The 19,595-nt window shown below is 38.0% G+C and overlaps 1 protein-coding gene across 1 annotated transcript in view; it reads left to right on the top strand.

The window, feature by feature from the left end:
• Positions 1–19,595, top strand: part of Cad87A (cadherin 87A) — a 778,434-nt gene that overhangs the window by 430,591 nt on the left and 328,248 nt on the right. The window contains exon 22 of the mRNA XM_090378948.1: positions 14,343–14,491. Coding sequence (XP_090235074.1) covers positions 14,343–14,491 — 149 coding nt within the window. The remainder of the gene's footprint in view (positions 1–14,342; positions 14,492–19,595) is intronic.

Raw genomic sequence — 19,595 nt, 5'->3', positions numbered from 1 at the left:
TTTTATCGACTTAAACTAATTTTTCAAGTTTTTTGTGATGGCGTTAGGCCTCACTTGTGTTAAGTTTTATGGCCTCACTTGTGTCAGGTTTAGAGTCATCAGAAGATCTTAATATGACCATATTTTCATCTTTGTTCTGTTTAGGTGGAGTTAGTTGTTTCCCAAATTTACTGGGAATCTTGTTGTTCTTTAATGCGTGTGCATAAGATTGAGTTTCTTGCTCCTGTCTTTCAATTTCTGTCTCTCTTGTGTCTCAGAATTTGATTTTCTATGTGCAGGCCAGTCACTGCCCATTCAAGTATTGTCCAGTACTGGATTATCTTTTCTCTAGTTGTAGCTGTGATCCTGCAAGTTTTCTTTGTCATTAAGCGTTGTATTGAACTTGAGCCTGGTCATGATAATTTTATCTAGGGTAAGTGCCGGCTGCCTGGAAGGAAGTATCTAAGGCCTCTATATTGACTTCATCAGAATCCTGGGTATTTTCCTCAGGTTTTGGGGACTCAGTGCAGATCTGGTTTTCGTATTTTGCTTCTTTTTTGAAGCAGAAGCTGGAGGGATTTCTTCATCCTCTGAGCTGATTTGCACATTTACTGGATTGTGTGGGCAAGTATGGTGCATTTTAGTTTGCAGATTATGACTACCAGTGTCTCAATCTGTCCTCATTTCTTTGTAGAATTCCTTGCTATTTTTGTTTATCAAATACTTATAACTAATCAAAGATTGGTTCAGCTTAAGCCTAGCTTCTGAACTCCCAGGGTCCAAAGAATTCAGAAATAAGTCATAAATAAAGTAGCTCTTTAATCTAGGATCAGTATAATAGTGTAAGCTTAGTTCTGCAAACAGGGGAGGGGAGGAATTGAGCGGTAAAGTCAAGTGAACAGCTGATTTACAAATTTCAAATGTTTTGGCACACTTAAGTCTTCCATAAATTACATGTTGTTTTAGTAGGATCTATGGTAATCTTACACTCACCTTTGAGGTTCAGCCAGATGTTGAGCATAGGAAGAGAATCCTTCCAAAAAGCAGATAACTGCTAAACAATAGCAACAGCAATTGCAATTGAGATCACCATTATTAGTGCTCAGAAAGTTGAAGTGGTCAGATCCAGCAAAAAACCTCAGAAATATTGTTAAAATGAATCTAAGTAATGTATCTCTAATTTCCTGCATTTAAGGAAATAACACATTTCATTTCTATAAAATAAATAAGTAGAAATCATGCAAGAAAGGCTTGATTGCCAGTACTTGCCATGATTGTTATCTTTTTTTTTTTTTTTTTTATGAGAACCCCAAACATGAAAGGTATCAAAACCTATAGTACTTAGTACCGTGCATGGGTTGAAGGAGAAGTATGGGGAGAGGGGGATGCCGGAAACTTTGCTCTAGAGACTAAACATGGGTTTCACCACTTCAAGCCTCCAATAAGCAAAGTGGTGGTATTTCACCGGTTGATGAAAGTCATCTACCACCTGTATGTCTTCCGCTGTATACGGCGAAATTGTCTTTGTTCTCTATAGTGGAGATATTCAACTGTCTATATCAAGCACAGCCTGGCAGCAGCACTCAACTGTTTATCTTGACACCCTCTAGGGAATCCATACAGAAATGACATGTAGACATGTATAGTATCTTATGTAGGACAGCACCTGAACATCAGTTCAACTCCGCATTGGTACACTGTGATAAATACAGAACTCTGTAAAAGGCCAGAAATGTATCTAGTGTTATATTAGTGTAGTTTATTGTCTGGCCATTTTGTCACCAAGAAGTCAATCACCTGGAAAGCCTGCCCAGTGCACATGTACCATGGCTAACTTCACCAGTCATGCACTGAACGTCCAAAAGGGGTTTGGAACCATTCAAAAGCACCCTTTGCCAGTAAGTCGGCATCAGCATGCATATGCCCACAATCATCACTTTCACCCATTAGACAGGATAGCAGAAGATGAAGAAATAAAGAAGAACATAACACAAACGGGAAAAAAACTTTAGCATATAAAAAAATAGTGTACAGAAAGGACAGATAGGATATAAAGGGTTATTCTGTTAATTAGGAAACACAAAATCTAAGGCAGTGCATCTAGTTGTCATGGGTGGCCAATGTAATGTTGAGTCAGTTTGGTGTGACATTAGCACTGGGAAAACAAAAATAAGAGTGGGAGTGTGTTATAGGCCTAATAACTCTGATGAGTACAACTAACAACTGTACAGAGAAATAGAGTGGGCCAGTAAATCAGAATTTCTTATAATGGGGGATTTTAACTTTCCAGATATTGACTGGAATTTGTGGTTTGGTCACACACACACACACACACACTAGCAAAACTCTTGTGGAATTATTGATGACTGTTTTCTACAGCAGCATGTTTGAGAGGCAACTAGAGGAAGTAATACTCGTGATCTGATTATCAGCGGTGATTATTCGTGCATTAAGAATCTGTAGATAAAGGAACCACTAGGTGGCAGTGATCACAGTGTACTGATGTGGGATTTACTTAAAGATGTAACTGCCTTCAGGGCTAAAAGGAAGGATTTTTGCTTTCGTGACTGTGGCAGTCTCAGAGTGTTTTTAAAATTCTATACACTGGTACCAACCGATGATGTTACCAACAGCAAATTTTAAATGGGAAGCATTCAAGGAATTAATTTTCTTACAAACTAAGATATATTGTTCAAGGTTTAGGCCTAAATTGATGTCTCATATCAACTAATTAGCTAAGGCATATGAAGCAAGAAAGCAAGCTTATACATAAACCAAAAAAAAATAAATAAATAAATAAACCCTTCCCATTCATTCACTCCAAATGTTTTTCTTCTTCTTTGTTGAATTTATTTAAGCTGTAAACCTCCACAACGACAAATGGAAGTTTGTTCCAGCAATCAACTACCTGCTGGCTAAAGGAAAATTTCCGCACATCTGTTCTAAACTCTCTTTCCTCAATTTGAGATTATACCCCCCCCCCCTCAGATTTTTAATCTGAGCAAGAGGAAGAACCCCATCAGCATTGAGCCTGCTCAAACCATTCAAAGCCTTATACACCTCAATCAGATCACCTCGCGGGTGCCTAGTCTCCAGATACTACAATTTGCAGAAATTAAGACTTTCTTCGTAAGAGCACCCCTTTGTTCCCCTCTCCAGTCTTGTTGGCATTCTCTATAATATCTAGCAACTCTACATCCTTCCTAAAATAAAGCCTCCAGACCTGTACGCAGTACTCAAGGTGTGACATGACTATTGCCGCACATTTCATAAGGGGATAATCACCTTCTTTTCCCTGCTAGCAAAATTCTTGGATATCATTGTCAAGACCCATGACCTGCTCTGGCTGCCTGTCTGCACTGCCCAGAAAAGTTCGTATCTAACTGCACAATTGCTCACAGGTCTTTTTCGTCTTTTTCATTCTTTCCTACCCTGAGTGTAGTACTGCACAGCTGGTATATTTCTCTGGGGTTACTACTACCCATATGCATTACTTGGCATTTGTCAATGTTAAACTTCATTTGCCACTTTTCAGCCCATCTGCCCAACTTTTTTAGATCCTGTTGCAGTAGTGTGCTGTCATTAACAACCCTGCCAACCTTTGTATTGTCTGCTTTGGACATTAAGCCTGATAAACCTCCATCAATATCATTGATAAATATACAAAACAACGAGCCCAACACCGAACTCTGGAGAACTCCGTTAATGACGTAAGTCCACAAAGAGCAGTGTCCATCGATTACCACTCCCTGTATTCTCCAACTCGACCATCCTTTTATCGATTGTAGCAACTTTCCCTTAATGCCGTACTGCTCCAATTTATACAGTAGTTTTACGTGATCGAAAGCCTTCCTGAAATCCAAGTATATGATATCAAAATTATTTTTTCATCCAGTTCCTTTGTGACCACGTCATAGTATCCAATCAAATTGATCAGACAAGATTATTATTTTATTATTATTAGCTATATGGTGCACCAGCCAAAAAAAAAAATTCCCGAGTTACCCTGAGAGAGAGAGCCCTGGGTGTGCCAGCCCATACTCACCAAATGTGAGCCCCTGGGGTTATGTTTGAGTACAGTTTGAGACACCCTATATATATATATATATATGCAGGGTGTCTCAAAAATACAAAATATTTTATACAATAAAAATAAAAATTTTAAACAATAAAAATATTTTATATCAACATAGTTCCGGAAATGCTTGGTTCCCGAGTTATTAACCGAAATGTCTTATCTCCCGCAGGTGATTTCCTTCATCACAAGGTACTGACAGAATCTGGTGGTTTTCCATCCCGACCATGTACTCAAATCAGGAGCAAGCAGATATGCACTTTATGTACGATTTGGCAGACGGCAATGCTCTGGAGGCTTGTCGTTTGTACCACGAAAGGTTCCCAGAACGAAGATGTCCAGACAGGAAAACATTTGAAGGTATCCATCGCCACCTTTATAAACATGGGACCTTTACACCTCATGCTGCCGACAGAGGATGACCAAGATCTACGACTCCTGAAGTAGAGGAGGAGATTTTGGGTGTTGTGCCTGCCACTCCTGGAATCAGCACACGCAGAATAGCACCGCAACTGGCTGTTCAATGTTAGAATATTTGGAGAGTGTTGCGAGAACACCAACTGTATCCTTACCATCTGCAACGGGTTCAGGCCTTGTCACCAGCAGATTACTCTGCACGAGTGATGTTCTGCCGGTGGTTCTTGCAGCAGTGTGGTACAACTCCTCACTTTCCTGCCTTAGTGATATTCACAGATGAAGCACAGTTCACATGAGACAGAATCCAAAACTTTCACAATCAGCATGTATTGGCTGAGGAAATCCCACACGCAATTCTTCCATCACATCACCAACAGTGGTTCAGCCTCAACATCTGGGTGGGCATTTTTGGTGATAAGTTATTTGGCACTTCTCCAGTGTGAAGTCACCCCTAGTTTAATGAAGCCCTTTGTGATTGTGAAGCCCTTTGTGATTGAAATTTGGCAACAAGATTAGTGAATGGAACAAAGGGGTGCTCTTATGAAGAAAGGCTTAAGTTTTGCAAATTACATTGTCTGGAGACTAGGCACCAGCGAGGTGATCTGATAGAGGTGTATAAAGCCTTGAATGGTTTGAGCATGCTCAATGCTGATGGGATTCTTCCTCTAGCTCAGAATAATCACCTGAGAGGGCATAAATTCAAATTGAGGAAAGACAGATGTAGGATAGACGTGCGGAAATTTGCCTTTAGCCAGCGGGTGGTTGGTTGGTGGAACAGACTTCCATCCCTTGTAGTGGAGGTTGATAGCCTAAATAAGTTTAAGGCTCAGCTGGACAGGTATTTTGAACGAACAGAGGGGTGAAGTGGAAGTGGGTTTTTTTTTTTTGGCTGATGCTGCATAAGCTTGCTTTCTTGCATCAAATGCCTCTACTAATGCTAATGCTAATAATGCTAATGCTAAACAACTTTCTGTGATTTACATATTGCTGATTTCATATTACTCCCACTAATCAGAAAATGAACTTGAGCATGCAAAGTACTCATCAGTTATCAGTGACTATCTAAATTCATTATGTAATGTTCTTATGTGATCTGTTCTTTTCTTGTTTATATTTTCATATGTGTAAGACTCCTTACAATAGTTAATTTGTTGTACTCATCCTTTACCAGTCTAGCCATAACTGTAATATTATTACAGATCAACTTATAACTATTATATAGGGTGGCCATTGAAAGACTGAAGGGTTTGAAAAAGTCATAACTTGTTCATTTTTAATCTTTTTTATTTTCTTTTTTTACAGGTTATAGAGCATCCCTTGGAAATTAAAATGTGGCCACTGAAAGACTGACCACCCTTTCAGAATCTTCTGAAGCGATGTTCTGGCGATGCCCAGTTGAGCAGAGCAACGACAGGTAGAGGCAGATAGATCCTCAAGGACACTCTGCCGTACAGCTTCCACTGCTACGTCAGTGCACACAGTGAGCTTAGGACCTCTTCCCGGAAGATCGCCGACTGATCCAGTTCTTTCAAACCGGGCGATTAGGTTCCAAATCATGTTATCGCTAGGAGAACTTTAAAATGTTGCCGGTATTTTCTCTGTGTTTCAATAATTGATCTTTCACTGGAATAGAAAAACCCAACGAGTTTTACTCGTTGCTGGACATCATACAGCCATTTTAATCTCCAGGGGATGCTCTATTACCTGTAAAAAAAAGAAAATATAAAAGATTAAAAAATGAACAAGTTATGACTTTTTCAAACCCTTCAGTCTTTCAGTGGCCACCTTGTGGCCACTGAAAGACTGAAGGGTTTGAAATGTGACAGTAACACAATGACAGAAAGCCCATAGCTTTCTGTCACTGTATTACTGTCACATCACGTGCTATATTTTTAAGCAGCCAGTTCCTTATTCATCTGCCTCATCATTTTCTATATGCTATATTTTTTTTTAACAGCGTATATCAATTTTTTTAACAGTGTGTGTGTATATATATATATATATATGTATATATGTATGTATATCGACAACTCAGATTGGGTTGACATAAAAAAAAAAAAATGGGTTTCCCAAGGGTCAGTATTGGGACCACTGTTGTTTTTGATTTTCATAAATGACATCGATGAAGGGATAGAGGGCATGATACGTAAATTTACAGATGATGTAAAGATTGGTAGAGTAGTTAATGATCACTGCCAAGCAGAACTCCTTCAGAGTGTCCTTCGGAGTGTTCTGATGATTCCTTCAGGAATCATCAGAAAAATGGCAGATATGCCTTAATCCAGCAAAGTGTAAGGTATTGCACCTGGGGAATGGTAATCCCAAAATAACTTATACACTTGCTGGACATCATACAGCCATTTTAGTGGAAGAAAGGGACTTGGGTAGTGTGATACGGTCAGACATGAGGTTCTCCAAGCATTGTAGACTGGTTGCAAGGAAAGCCCATGGTGACCTGTTGAAGATTTATCGAACAATTGCAAGTAAAGATAAAGAAGTCATAATCCCATTATAAAAGGTTATTGTTAGACCACACTTGGAATACTGTGTTCCAATATGGAGGCCACACCTAAAGAAAGACATTGTGCTTTTTGAAAGAGTCCAAAGACGGGTAACTCGCCTTTTGAGATCGGCAAAAGGGCATTCTTATGAGGAAAGACTTCAAATATGAGGGTTGCAGAGCTTGGATTGGATTGGATTTTGGGTTTATTGGCGCAAAAACAACTAAGGTTATACTGCACCAGGAAACCCAGAGCTTGGAAACTAGGCACCTTAGAGGAGACTTGATTGAGGTGTATAAGGCTCTGAGAGGCATAAGCAAAATGAATAAGGATGAAATTTTCACGGTTATAAATGATTCTAGAACAAGGGACCATAATTTCAAGTTACTGTGGGGGGGAGGATGTTTAGACTGGATTGCAAGAAGTTTTATTTTAGCCAGCGAGTTAAAAATTACTGGAATAAATTAGCTACGTGGGTCGTAGTGGCTGACAGTTTGGGGAAATTCAAAGGTCAGTTGGATAATTACCTATGTCAGGAGGGAAATGCATAGGTTGTCTATTTCATTTTCTCTTATTATTATTTTTATTCCTATTATTTTATTTATATTTTTTGTTATTTTATTTTAATTTTTTTATTTTATTATTATTATATATATGTTTTTTTTTTGGCTGGTGCAACATAAGCCATAGGCTTCCTTGCACAATGTGGCCATTGCTAATACTAATACTTCAGTCACTTCCATTATGGCTTAAAGATTTAAAGTTATTCTCTTCACCTCTACTTTCCTTATCGAGTTTTTAGTTACCTTAGACTGTCAATCCCCTTTCCTTAAATTTAAAATCACAGCCTTTATCATTAATAATTGAAATTTTACAAAATTTAATATGACGCTGTCGGAACTGCTGGTGGTGATCAGATCCAGAATATTCACATTCATAGTATTTTTGCTAATATACTGAAGTACATTATAGTCATCTAATTGATTTTAAAATTTTTCATTCCCCTCCCCATGGTGAGCTTCACTACCATATACCAGAGACTGCTGGGAATCATTGGGGTACAAGTAAACACATGGGTTGTGTTAGGGTAGCTAAGAAAAAGAACAGGTGCATGTATACTTGTGTGTACACCAATGCTAGGAGTTTAGTAAATAAATTTGATGAATTTGAGGTATTGCTCAAAACATCAAAGGCAGATATTGTGGGGATTTCAGAGACGTGGTGTCACACAGATATAAGAAATGCAGAACTGGAATTTGGGGAGTACAATGTGTACAGAAAGGATAGACAGGATAGGAAGGGAGGAGGGGTTATGCTATTAATTAAGAAACACATAAAATCCAAGGAAGTGAAGCCAGTCGACATCGCTGGACAGTGCAGTGTCGAGTCAGTTTGGTGTGACATAAGCATTGGGAGATCAAAATTGAGAGTAGGAGTGTGCTATAGGCCTAATGACTCTGATGAGTATAATAAGAAACTGTTCGGAGAAATAGAGTGGGCCAGTAAATCAGAGAGTCTTATAATGGGGGATTTTAATTTCCCAGATATTGACTGGAATTTGGGGGCTGGTCACTCACACAGTAGCAAGGCTTTTGTGGATTTATTGGATGATTGTTTTCTACATCAGCATGTTCGGGAGGCAACTAGAGGGAGTAATACTCTTGATTTGATTATCAGTAGTGATTCTTCATGCATTCAGAATCTGCAGATAAATGAACCACTTGGTGGCAGTGATCACAGTGTGCTGAAGTGGGAGTTACTCAAAGAGGTAACTACCATTAGGGGTAAAGGGAAGGGGTATTGCTTTCGTAAAGGCGACTACAATGGACTGAGACAGTATTTAAATTCTATACAGTGGGATCAACTGATGATATTGCCAACAGCAAATTCAAAATGGGAAGCATTCAAAGAACTTATCGTGGAAGCTACTAGGCTTTACATACCAACTAAGAAATATTGTTCAAGGTTTAGGCCTAAATGGTTGTCAGATGAACTAATGAGGCATATGGCAGAGAAGAAAAATGCATGGGATACATACAAATTAACACGTGACACGGATGCCTATGATAGATACAAGTTGATCTGTAACCAAGTTACAAAGGAGGTTAGGCAGGCGAAGGCAGATTACGAGAGATCCTTGGCAAGGGATGCGAAGAAAAACAGCAAAGAGTTCTTTACTTATGTAAACTCTAGAAGGAAGGGGATGAATCAGATTGGTCCACTTGAGATCGATGGGTCAACTGTTGATGACCCTGCTCGGGTAGCTAACAAACTAAATGAATATTTTGCATCGACATTCACACATGAGGAGTTATTCAGCGAGGGGAATGCCAGAGGTGTATTCAACTCTAGCAGTAAGCTAGAGAATCTTGTAATAACTGAGAGCAAAGTGGAGGAGAAATTGTTGAAGATAAACACAAGAAAGGCACCTGGGGTGGATGGGATCTATCCAGTTATATTAAAGGAGGCAGCAAAGGAGGTAAGCAAACCCTTAGCCATAATTATGAGAGCTTCCTTGGACTCAGGGGAGGTACCCATTGACTGGAGATGTGCAAATGTGACCCCAATTCACAAAGGGGGATCAAAGGCTGACACAAGTAATTATAGACCTGTGAGTTTAACTTCTGTTCCCGGAAAATTAATGGAGGCACTGGTGAAAGAAGCACTGCAGGATCATCTAGACAAGACTTCAGTTATAGCTAGGACACAGCATGGTTTTGTTAAGGGGAAGTCTTGCCTGACCAATTTGATTGGATACTATGATGCAGTCACAAAAGAACTGGATGCAGGGAATAACTTTGATATTATATACTTGGATCTTAGAAAGGCTTTTGATACTGTTGCACATGGAAGACTGCTGCACAAATTGGAGCAGTGTGGCATTGGAGGCAAGTTGCTGCTATGGATAAAGGGGTGGTTGAGGGGGAGAAGACAGAGAGTGGTAATCAATGGACACTGCTCATCGTGGACTAATGTTATTAGTGGAGTCCCTCAGGGTTCAGTATTGGGGCCTTTATTGTTTTCTGTATTTATAAATGATATTGATGATGGTATATCAGGCTTAATGTCCAAGTTTGCAGACGATACAAAGGTTGGCAGGGTTGTCAAGGACACTACTGACACTATGCTGCTGCAACAGGATTTGGAAAGGTTGAGCAGATGGGCTTCGAGGTGGCAAATGAAGTTTAACATTGACAAATGTAAAGTACTACATATGGGAAACAGCAACCCCAGAGCAACGTATCAACTCTGTGGTACTACACTGACAGTGGTAGAGAATGAAAGGGACCTGGGGGTGGTGGTGCAGGCAGATATGAAGTTCTCTGAGCAGTGCAGACGAGCTGCAAGAGTAGCTCATGGTGTATTGTCAATGATATATAGAAATTTTTCTAGCAGGGATAAGGAGGTGATTATTCCCTTGTATAAGGCAATGGTCAGGCCACACCTAGAGTACTGTATACAGGCCTGGAGGCCTCATTTCAGGAAGGATGTAGAGCTGCTGGAACGAGTACAGAGAAGGGCAACTAGATTGGTGAATGGGACAAAGGGGTTCTCTTACGAAGAAAGGCTTAAGTTTTGCAAATTACAGTGTCTGGAAACTAGGCACCAGCGGGGTGATCTGATAGAGGTGTACAAAGCCTTGAATGGTTTGAGCATGCTCAATGCTGATGGGATTCTTCCTCTAGCTCAGAAAAATCACCTGAGAGGGCATAAATTCAAATTGAGGAAAGACAGATGTAGGATAGATGTGCGGAAATTTGCCTTTAGCCAGCGGGTGGTTGGTGGGTGGAACAGACTTCCATCCCTTGTCGTGGAAGTTGATAGCCTAAATAAGTTTAAGGCTCAGCTGGACAGGTATTTCGAACGAACAGAGGGGTGAAGTGGAAGTGGTTATTTTTATTTATTTATGTTACTTTTTTTTTTTTTTTTTTTTTTTTTTGGCTGATGCTGCATAAGCTTGCTTTCTTGCATCAAATGCCTCTACTAATGCTAATGCTAATGCTAATATGTTTTAATCATCAAAGAGCTAATTGAAATCTCCTATAATAAGCCTCTTGAATTTACCTACCCATACTGTCTACATAGAAAGTCATATCATATTCATTGGCTTCATATCATCTTGGTCTATAGCATACCCACTCTCATACTCTCTCACAGTCTCACACTTGCTTTCTGTTACCTTACACTATTAATACAATATGGGTTAAGGTTTTGATGCACCATGGCATTACTAACAACCACAACCTCACATGACGGACTCAATGCCAGCATATGTTCATACTGAACCTGAGAATGTGCTTGTTGATTTGTTGAACACAAGGTACTTTGACAAATGATGTGATGTAACTGTCTGTCCCTCCTAAATGCCATAAACAATTTTTTTTTTAATTCCTCAATGAGACCAAGTTTTCATTAGCCTATTATATCAGTGTTTTTTGTTCTTACGAAGAGTACAGATTTATTAATTTTATTAGCAATACTCCTAACATTGCTGTAAACTTAGACTAAGTAATTTTTTTTGTATTGTTCACTACCTGAATCTTAAAGTTTTAAATGTATTGGCCTAGCTTTCGCTTCCAGTTCATTTGGAAAGTCATTACTGTCCTCACAAGAGAATCATTGAGATGTGTGCAAGTGCTGCCTTGATTCACATCATCAATAAAATGCATATCTGCATTGTCTCAATCTGCCCTGACTATCAGTTTCCCTGAACACCAAAAGCCTCCTCAGTGACATTAGCATATACCATTATGTCATCTCTGTTCAAATATATATTTGATCTATGGGGAAGGGAGGTAAATTTTCTATCTAATAGGGTGCTCAACCTAATTGATGTTCTCAGTTGGGCTATGCACCCTTGATGAATAAATATTGAGGAACCGAAAACATGCCATCTAATATGACATGGACATCTTTTTAATTCCTCAATATTTATTCATCAAGTCATCAGTTCGTGCAGTTAATGATGACTACAGTTAATAATAATATTGTCTTTAGCGCATCTTAGGAACTGGCATGCTGTTTGTTACATTATCTATCTTTGCTCTTGGCAGACAGTCCATCTAACTTTATTGCTTGAAATGTTACCTTTTTATCTTACAATAGATTCCTTCAGTGAAACTGCATGCTTTTGAACCTTGTGCAGTCTTTTGAGTCTTGTGCTTTCTCTTTTAAGAAAGAGCTTTCTCTTTTAAGAAAGAGAAACTTTCTCTTTCTTTCTCTCTCTTTCTCTTTTAAGAAAGAGAAAGAGAGTTGATGCTAAGGCATCAATTCTCTTTCTTAAAGGTTCAACATTCAGCATTTCAAGTTTTTCCATACATTTGGGACATAGATAATCATCAGTTGAACTAGGATTATCTACAAGAATGATCTTGAAATACATGCTCTGTGCCATACAAGTAATAGAGCCTGTGGTGCATTCTAAGAGGTCAACCTTAAAAATGATTCTAGTTCAACTGATTTTCTTCTCATGGAGGAATTGCCTACAGCAATTTCTGAGTCATGCAGCCCTGTGTTATAGCATTTCTAACTTGCTCTTGTATTAAAGTAAAAATTATAATAAAGAAATACAATATACCCAATATTATATAATTATAATAAAATGATATACTTCTTAAAATATCTCAAGCTGTAATTTATAATACTGAATTTTGCACTAATTAAAATTTACAAAAAAGTTTGCAAAAGACCTGATCTCCTGAACCTGAAGTGCAGACATACTTAAAATGTGAGACTAATTATATCGAGTTGAAGAGAGCAGGAAAATAATTCTGCCCTTTAAAAGCTAAGGCAAGAATGAAATATTTTTCAAATGAATTTTTTTTTTTTTGTATGAACCCTACAGAGTACTTGTTTGGGAATCAAAGTAGAATACCTGTTTAGGGTTCAAAATGGAATGCTTGTTGATAAAGTATCTTATTTTGAATAATCAAATATGCACATGCCATTACCTGTGCGTGCGTGCGTGTGTGTGGTCCATTCTGAGCCTTGTGCTTGGTTTACCTTATGCAAAAAAAAAATAAAAAAAGAAATAAGTTTTAAATGGGACACTAATTCTGTTCCTTATCCTGATACTGCTATACTGGATAATAATACAAATATTTCAGTAATAGTAACATTATTATCCAAAAATAATTGTTTTTGAATGACCTCAACTTCCAGTGCAGAGTGATCCAGAGAGGAAGAAATCAATAATGAAACTGACACTCTGCAAAAAAATTGCACATAAGCAACTGAAGTACATTTTTATGCCAACATTCATTCTTTATGGATTTCTCACAGCTATTCTTCTCAAATTAACAAACAATCAGTGATATAGATCAAAAATGAACACCTCACTGGAGGCATATTAAAATTCACACTCCAACATAATTATATTCGATATTTTAACATTTAAATGAATAATGATGAAATGAGTTCAAAAACATGCCTACTGTTGGATTAAAAATTAAAATATCGATTAGAATTAATTGAGTTTAGCATTCCATCAATTGTTCTGCATCATTAATTATGTTAGAATTAGGAAAGTGTGACCACAAATAAAAACTTTCTCTCTTCATGCTGGAGCAAACACATGCCCACTTGTGTAACTGGTTTTTGCAGTGGCATTCTCTAGTATTCATTTAGAATTTGATTTTGGGTTCAATTTGTCTCATTGCCTAATGTAAGAAATTAGGTAAACATTTTTCATCGATTGATGGACTACTGTTACTAAATGTTTTTCATTATTTCATCCAGTGTAGTGGCAAAACAAAGAGTAATTTTAAAAACTGCACAACTTTTGAAGTCCCTCTTAACACTTTTGCTGCTGGCTTTTCCGACAATGGTTTTTGATCCAGGATTGAAAACTGTAGGATTAAGTCAATCTGGATTTGAAAGGTCAGAAACATATTTGTGCTTTCTTCTCACAATGACTGAATTAATCAGCCTTCGGTGAAGGTTGATTAACAAAAATATCTGGTTTTTCTACTTTCAAAGTATAAGAGAATGTTTTAAAAGTAGTGGTCTTCCCTCCAAGTGGATTAAAATCCAAAACCACTTATTTTCATTCAGGAAGCAGTGATACAAAAGCACACCCTGCGATTTTTTGTTTGTTTTTTGTGTACCCATTACTGAGGTAGAAATCTTTCCATGTATTATGAAAAACTAATATAAATGGCACATAATATTTTTTCTAAATTTTAAAAATTCATAAGCTGAAAGTATTTATTATATAAGATCTCTCTCTCTCTCTCTCTCTCTCTCTCTCTCTCTCTCTCTCTCTCTCTCTCTCTCTCTCTCTCTCAAGAGGTGCATGAATTTATATTTTGTTGTATTATAATAATATAGCCTTATCACAAAAATTTTATACTATTTTACCATCATTCCAGATGCTGAAATTGATTATATATTCTACAAGTTGGTAGCTAAAGATTCTGATGTGATTTCCCCAGATTCTCTTAAATTTGCTGTAACTGAACCAATTACTGCTATTGATAAGGATGGACAACAAGTAGAAAATTCTGATAAAGCATTTAAAGTAAGCTTAATTTTGATTAAGTGAAAGGCATATACGGTTATTAACTTCTAAACATTTGGATAACGTTAAGCTTAAGACACTAAAGAAACTAGAATACCAAAATTTTTAGCTTTTTTTTTGGAAATCTAGATATAATTTACAAAATGTAATGAAGTTATATAAGTCAATAATACAGCACTCAACTACCCTACAATCCTTCTGTACTTTAATGATGTTTCATTTCCTCTTTTGGAATTGTTATCAAGTCTGGAAGAGGCTTCCTACATGAGAAGAAACTGTTCTTGTCTGGCTTCACCAACAAATATGAAGTTTGCTGAGCAGCGCAGATGGGCCACCAGAGCAGGTCATGGAGTCTTGTCAATGATATATAAGAATTTTGCTAGCAGGGACAAGGAGGTGATTATCCCGTTGTACAAGGCAAGGGTCAGGCCACACCTTGAATACTGTGTACACGTCTGGAGGCTTCATTTTAGGAATGATAAAGAGTTGCTAGAACAAGTACAAAGAAGGGCAACAAGATTGGTGAGAGAAACAAAGGGGTGCTGTTACCAAGATAGGCTTAAGTTCTGCAAATTGCAGCACCTGGAGACTAGGCACATGCGAGGTGATCAGATTGAGGTGTATAAGGCCTTGAATGGGTTGAGCAAACTCAATGCTGCTGGAGTTCTTCCTCTTACTCAGATTAAGAACCTGAGGGGGCATAGTTTCAAACTGAGGAAAGACAGTTGTAGAATAGATGTGTGGAAATTTGTCTTTAGCCTGCAGGTAGTTGATTGCTGGAACAGACTGTTGTTGTGGAAGTTATTAGCTTAAATAAATTTAAGACTGTGTTGGACAAGCATTTGGAGTGAATAGATAAGTGAAATGGGAGGGTTTTTTTTTTTTTTTTTTTTTTGGCTGAAGCTGCATAAGCTGGCTTTCTTACATCGTATGCCTCTGGTAATGCTAATGCTAAATGTATGGAGCAACTACCTGTAAAAATAAATTAAAATAATAAAATAAACCTAGAATGATATAGTCTTCCTACAGACTATAGGAAGACTATCATTTTTCCTACAGTCTGTTTCATGGCGCCTCCGTAACCAGGTGGGAAGGAGCAGCAGTGCGTAGCACACGCTTCTTGATTAGACTGGGGTTCGAGCCAGTCACCACCAAATACGGAGGATGCGGAAAGGTCAGGGAATGACCACCGCAATCCCGGAGCAATATGGCCTTAGTTGTTAATGCTCCTAAAAACCAAACAACAAACAAACAGTCTGTTTCATTTATCAAACATGGCTGGCTCTATTAGGAGCAAGATGCTGTTATTGAATTCTCAGTGTGTGAAAAGGAGACTGTTGGAACTACCCATAAGTAACTACTGAAAGTGTATGAGGAAAGTGCTGTTTACTTCCAAATAGCTGGTTTGTAACCAAGTGATAAGTGGCCATGCCAGTATAAATGGTTAGCAATGATCAACAGGGACGGATACTACCCTTAAAAAAATTAACATCATCATTTGACAGACACATGTGTAACTGTTACGGAACTGTCACTATTTAATTGAACTCCAGTGAAGAAATATGTTCAGAATAGTTGCATGAATAGTGAAACAGAGGAAAGGAATTTTACTGCAAATGTATACAGATTCTTGTTCCGAGAATGCCAAAGGCATTGATATATTCCTAGGAATACATCCATACCATTTACAACTAACAACTGTAGAATAAATATATCTTTTTAAAAAAATTGGAAAGGGGGGAATGTAATAATTTTAGAATAGTAAAAAATTGTAGTAAAAGGTAGGTAAATTGTAGTAAAAAGCCTAGACATGGTGCAATATTGTATGGAAATTTTCTTCAATAAAAGCTAATCATTTACATAACCAGAATCAAAGATATTTAAATTAGCCAGAATATCAAGATGGAGTTGCACTGCTGAATAGAACTGCCTTGTGTAAAAAGGTTCAAGCTGGCAGACTGTACAGTACAGTACTTGTATAGTACAGTACTGTACAGTACAGTACAGTACAGTACTTGTATACTCTAATTTAAACTTATTATGTATCGACCTGCCAATTCTTGAGATTTATAACAGAGATTCCTTTTTTCTTTTCCTTTTTTTTTGACCCTTTCTACTTACCATTCTAACAGTTTTTCTGTTGTTTTCACCATAAAAAATAGTAAACTGAGCCACTAATTTTGAAGTGTGTTAAAAAGTTGTGTGAACATGCTTGTTTTGTTCTTGGATGAAGTTCCAAAATACCATTCTGACCCCCCCCCTCCAAATGCAAAAAGGAGACACATTTAAATAATTTCAATTAAATAATTGAAATCATTTAAATTAATTAAAATCCTGGCATGAATAAAGCAGTATGCTTGTTTATTTTAAACATTATGCCAAGTTTTTAAAATCTGAACATGACTCTTCAGTTCAATATTCCTCACATTCATATACTGAATGATGTAAATGATGTAAGATAGCAAGTTTACATACCCTGAAAGAATTTGTCCATTTCTTCTCTGGATTGATTCATCCCAATAGATAGAAGCCTGTTTCAACAATCAATAAGTCTCAGGCAGTGGAAGAATGCCATTAACATTCAGCTTAATCAATCCATTCAAGGCTTTAAACAGATCTCCCCACAGTATCTTGTGCCTGGACACAAGATTCTGCAATTTGCAGAACTGAAGTCTTTCTAGGTAAGAGCACCCTATTCCTTTCACTAGTCTGGTTGCCCTTCTCTGCACCCTTTCCAGCAGATCTACATTCTTCCTAAAGTTAGGCCTCCAGACCTGTATACAATACTCAAGATGTGGCCTAACAGTGGCCTTATAGAAAGCAATAATTACCATCTTATTCCTGTCAGCAAAGTTTCCGCATATCATTGAAAAAAATCACATGAGCTGTCCTGGCCCCATGTCTGTACTGCTCAGAGAATTTCAAATCTTTTTTTTTTTATGAAACCCCCAACCATGAGAGTTAAAAGAACCTATAGTACTTAGTACCATGCATGGGCTTAAGGTTGAGCAGGCAAAACATGATATTTGTTAACATCAGACTTGAACTTCTGTAGATTGTCATTTTCAGGAAATATGTATGGATGAAGAAGAAAAGTTGGTTCTGTGAGTTTGAAGTTGGACAGTAGAAAGATGCTGATTGGTTGCCACATGTGTACAGACTGCTTTGAAAGAGACAGCGGTAATTATAGATGCCAGTTCAGAAGAACAGAGCCCATTGTAATATCTATAGAAAAGGCATGCAGCAAAAACAACATCCACGAGACAGGGAGTGGAGAGACTCTGTTATAGATAAGTCATTAATTAGCCTAACTGCCCTCTTTTAAATGGAATCTAGAAGCCTGAGAGTGATTTTGGGGGTACCACAACAAATGTGGGAACAATATTCCATGGTAAGGCAGATTTTTCAATTTGTGCAGAGTTGAACACCTGCTTGGAAGAAAAGTAATGACAAGAGTGAAAGAGAAAATCCAGTTTTTAAGATGCAGAGGAAGCAATATTTGTAATGTGCTTATGCCAAGACAGATTTGAAGTCAGGGTAATTCCCAAGAGAAATATATGATCTTTACTAGAAATTGAAGTATCATCAAAGATAGGCATAGCAACAAAAGAATATCATTTTGGTGAGACTTAAGACTTTTTCCTTGGACTCAGGGGAAGTACCCATGGACTGGAGATGTGCAAATGTGACCCCAATTCACAAAGGAGGATCAAAGGGTGACACAAGTAATAATAGACCTGTTAGTTTAACTTCTGTTCCTGGAAAATTAATGGAGGCACTGGTTAAAGAAGCACTGCAGGATCATCTAGACAAGACTTCAGTTATAGCTCAGACACAGCATGGTTTTGTTAAGGGGAAGTCTTGCCTGACCAATTTGATTGGATACTATGATGCAATCACAAAAGAACTGGATGCAGGGAATAACTTTGATATTATATACTTGGATCTTAGAAAGGCTTTTGATACTGTTGCACATGGAAGACTGCTGCACAAATTGGAGGAGTGTGGCTTTGGAGGCAAATTGCTGCTATGGATAAAGGGGTGGTTGAGGGGGAGAAGACAGAGAGTGGTAATCAATGGACACTGCTCATCGTGGACTAATGTTATTAGTGGAGTCCCTCAGGGTTCAGTATTGGGTCCATTATTGTTTTCTGTATTTATAAATGATATTGATGATGGTATATCAAGCTTAATGTCCAAGTTTGCAGACGATACAGAGGTTGGCAGGGTTGTCAAGGACACTACTGACACTATGCTACTGCAACAGGATCTGGAAAGGTTGAGCAGATGGGCTGAGAGGTGGCAAATGAAGTTTAACATTGACAAATGTAAAGTACTACATATGGGAAACATCAACCCCAGAGCAACATATCAACTCTGTGGTACTACACTGACAGTGGTAGAGAATGAAAGGGACCTGGGGGTGGTTGTGCAGGCAGATATGAAGTTTTCTGAGCAGTGCAGACGGGCTGCAAGAGTAGCTCATGGTGTATTGTCGATGATATATAGGAATTTTTCTAGCAGGGATAAGGAGGTGATTATTCCCTTGTATAAGGCAATGGTCAGACCGCACCTAGAGTACTGTATACAGGTCTGGAGGCCTCATTTCAAGAAGGATGTAGGAGGCCTCATTTCAAAAGGGGTGCTCTTATGAAGAAAGGCTTACGTTTTGCAAATTACAGTGTCTGGAGACTAGGCACCAGCGAGGTGATCTGATAGAGGTGTATAAAGCCTTGAATGGTTTGAGCATGCTCAATGCTGATGGGATTCTTCCTCTTACTCAGAATAATCATCTGAGAGGGCATAAATTCAAATTGAGGAAAGACAGATGTAGGATAGACGTGAGGAAATTTGCCTTTAGCCAGCGGGTGGTTGGCTGCTGGAATAGACTTCCATCCCTTATCGTGGAAGTTGATAGCCTAAATAAGTTTAAGGCTCAGCTGGACAGGTATTTCGAATGAACAGAGGGGTGAAGTGGAAGTGGTTATTTTTTATTTATTTATTTATTATTGTTATTTTTTATTATTTTTTTATTTTTATGGCTGATGCTGCATAAGCTTGCTTTCTTGCATCAAAGGCCTCTACTAATGCTAACGCTAATGCT

Source organism: Mastigoproctus giganteus, chromosome 8 (genome assembly GCF_048544385.1).
Source record: "Mastigoproctus giganteus isolate SK-2022 chromosome 8, ASM4854438v1, whole genome shotgun sequence".
NCBI lineage: Eukaryota > Metazoa > Arthropoda > Arachnida > Uropygi > Thelyphonidae > Mastigoproctus > Mastigoproctus giganteus.
This window is presented reverse-complemented; position numbering and strand designations above follow the sequence as displayed.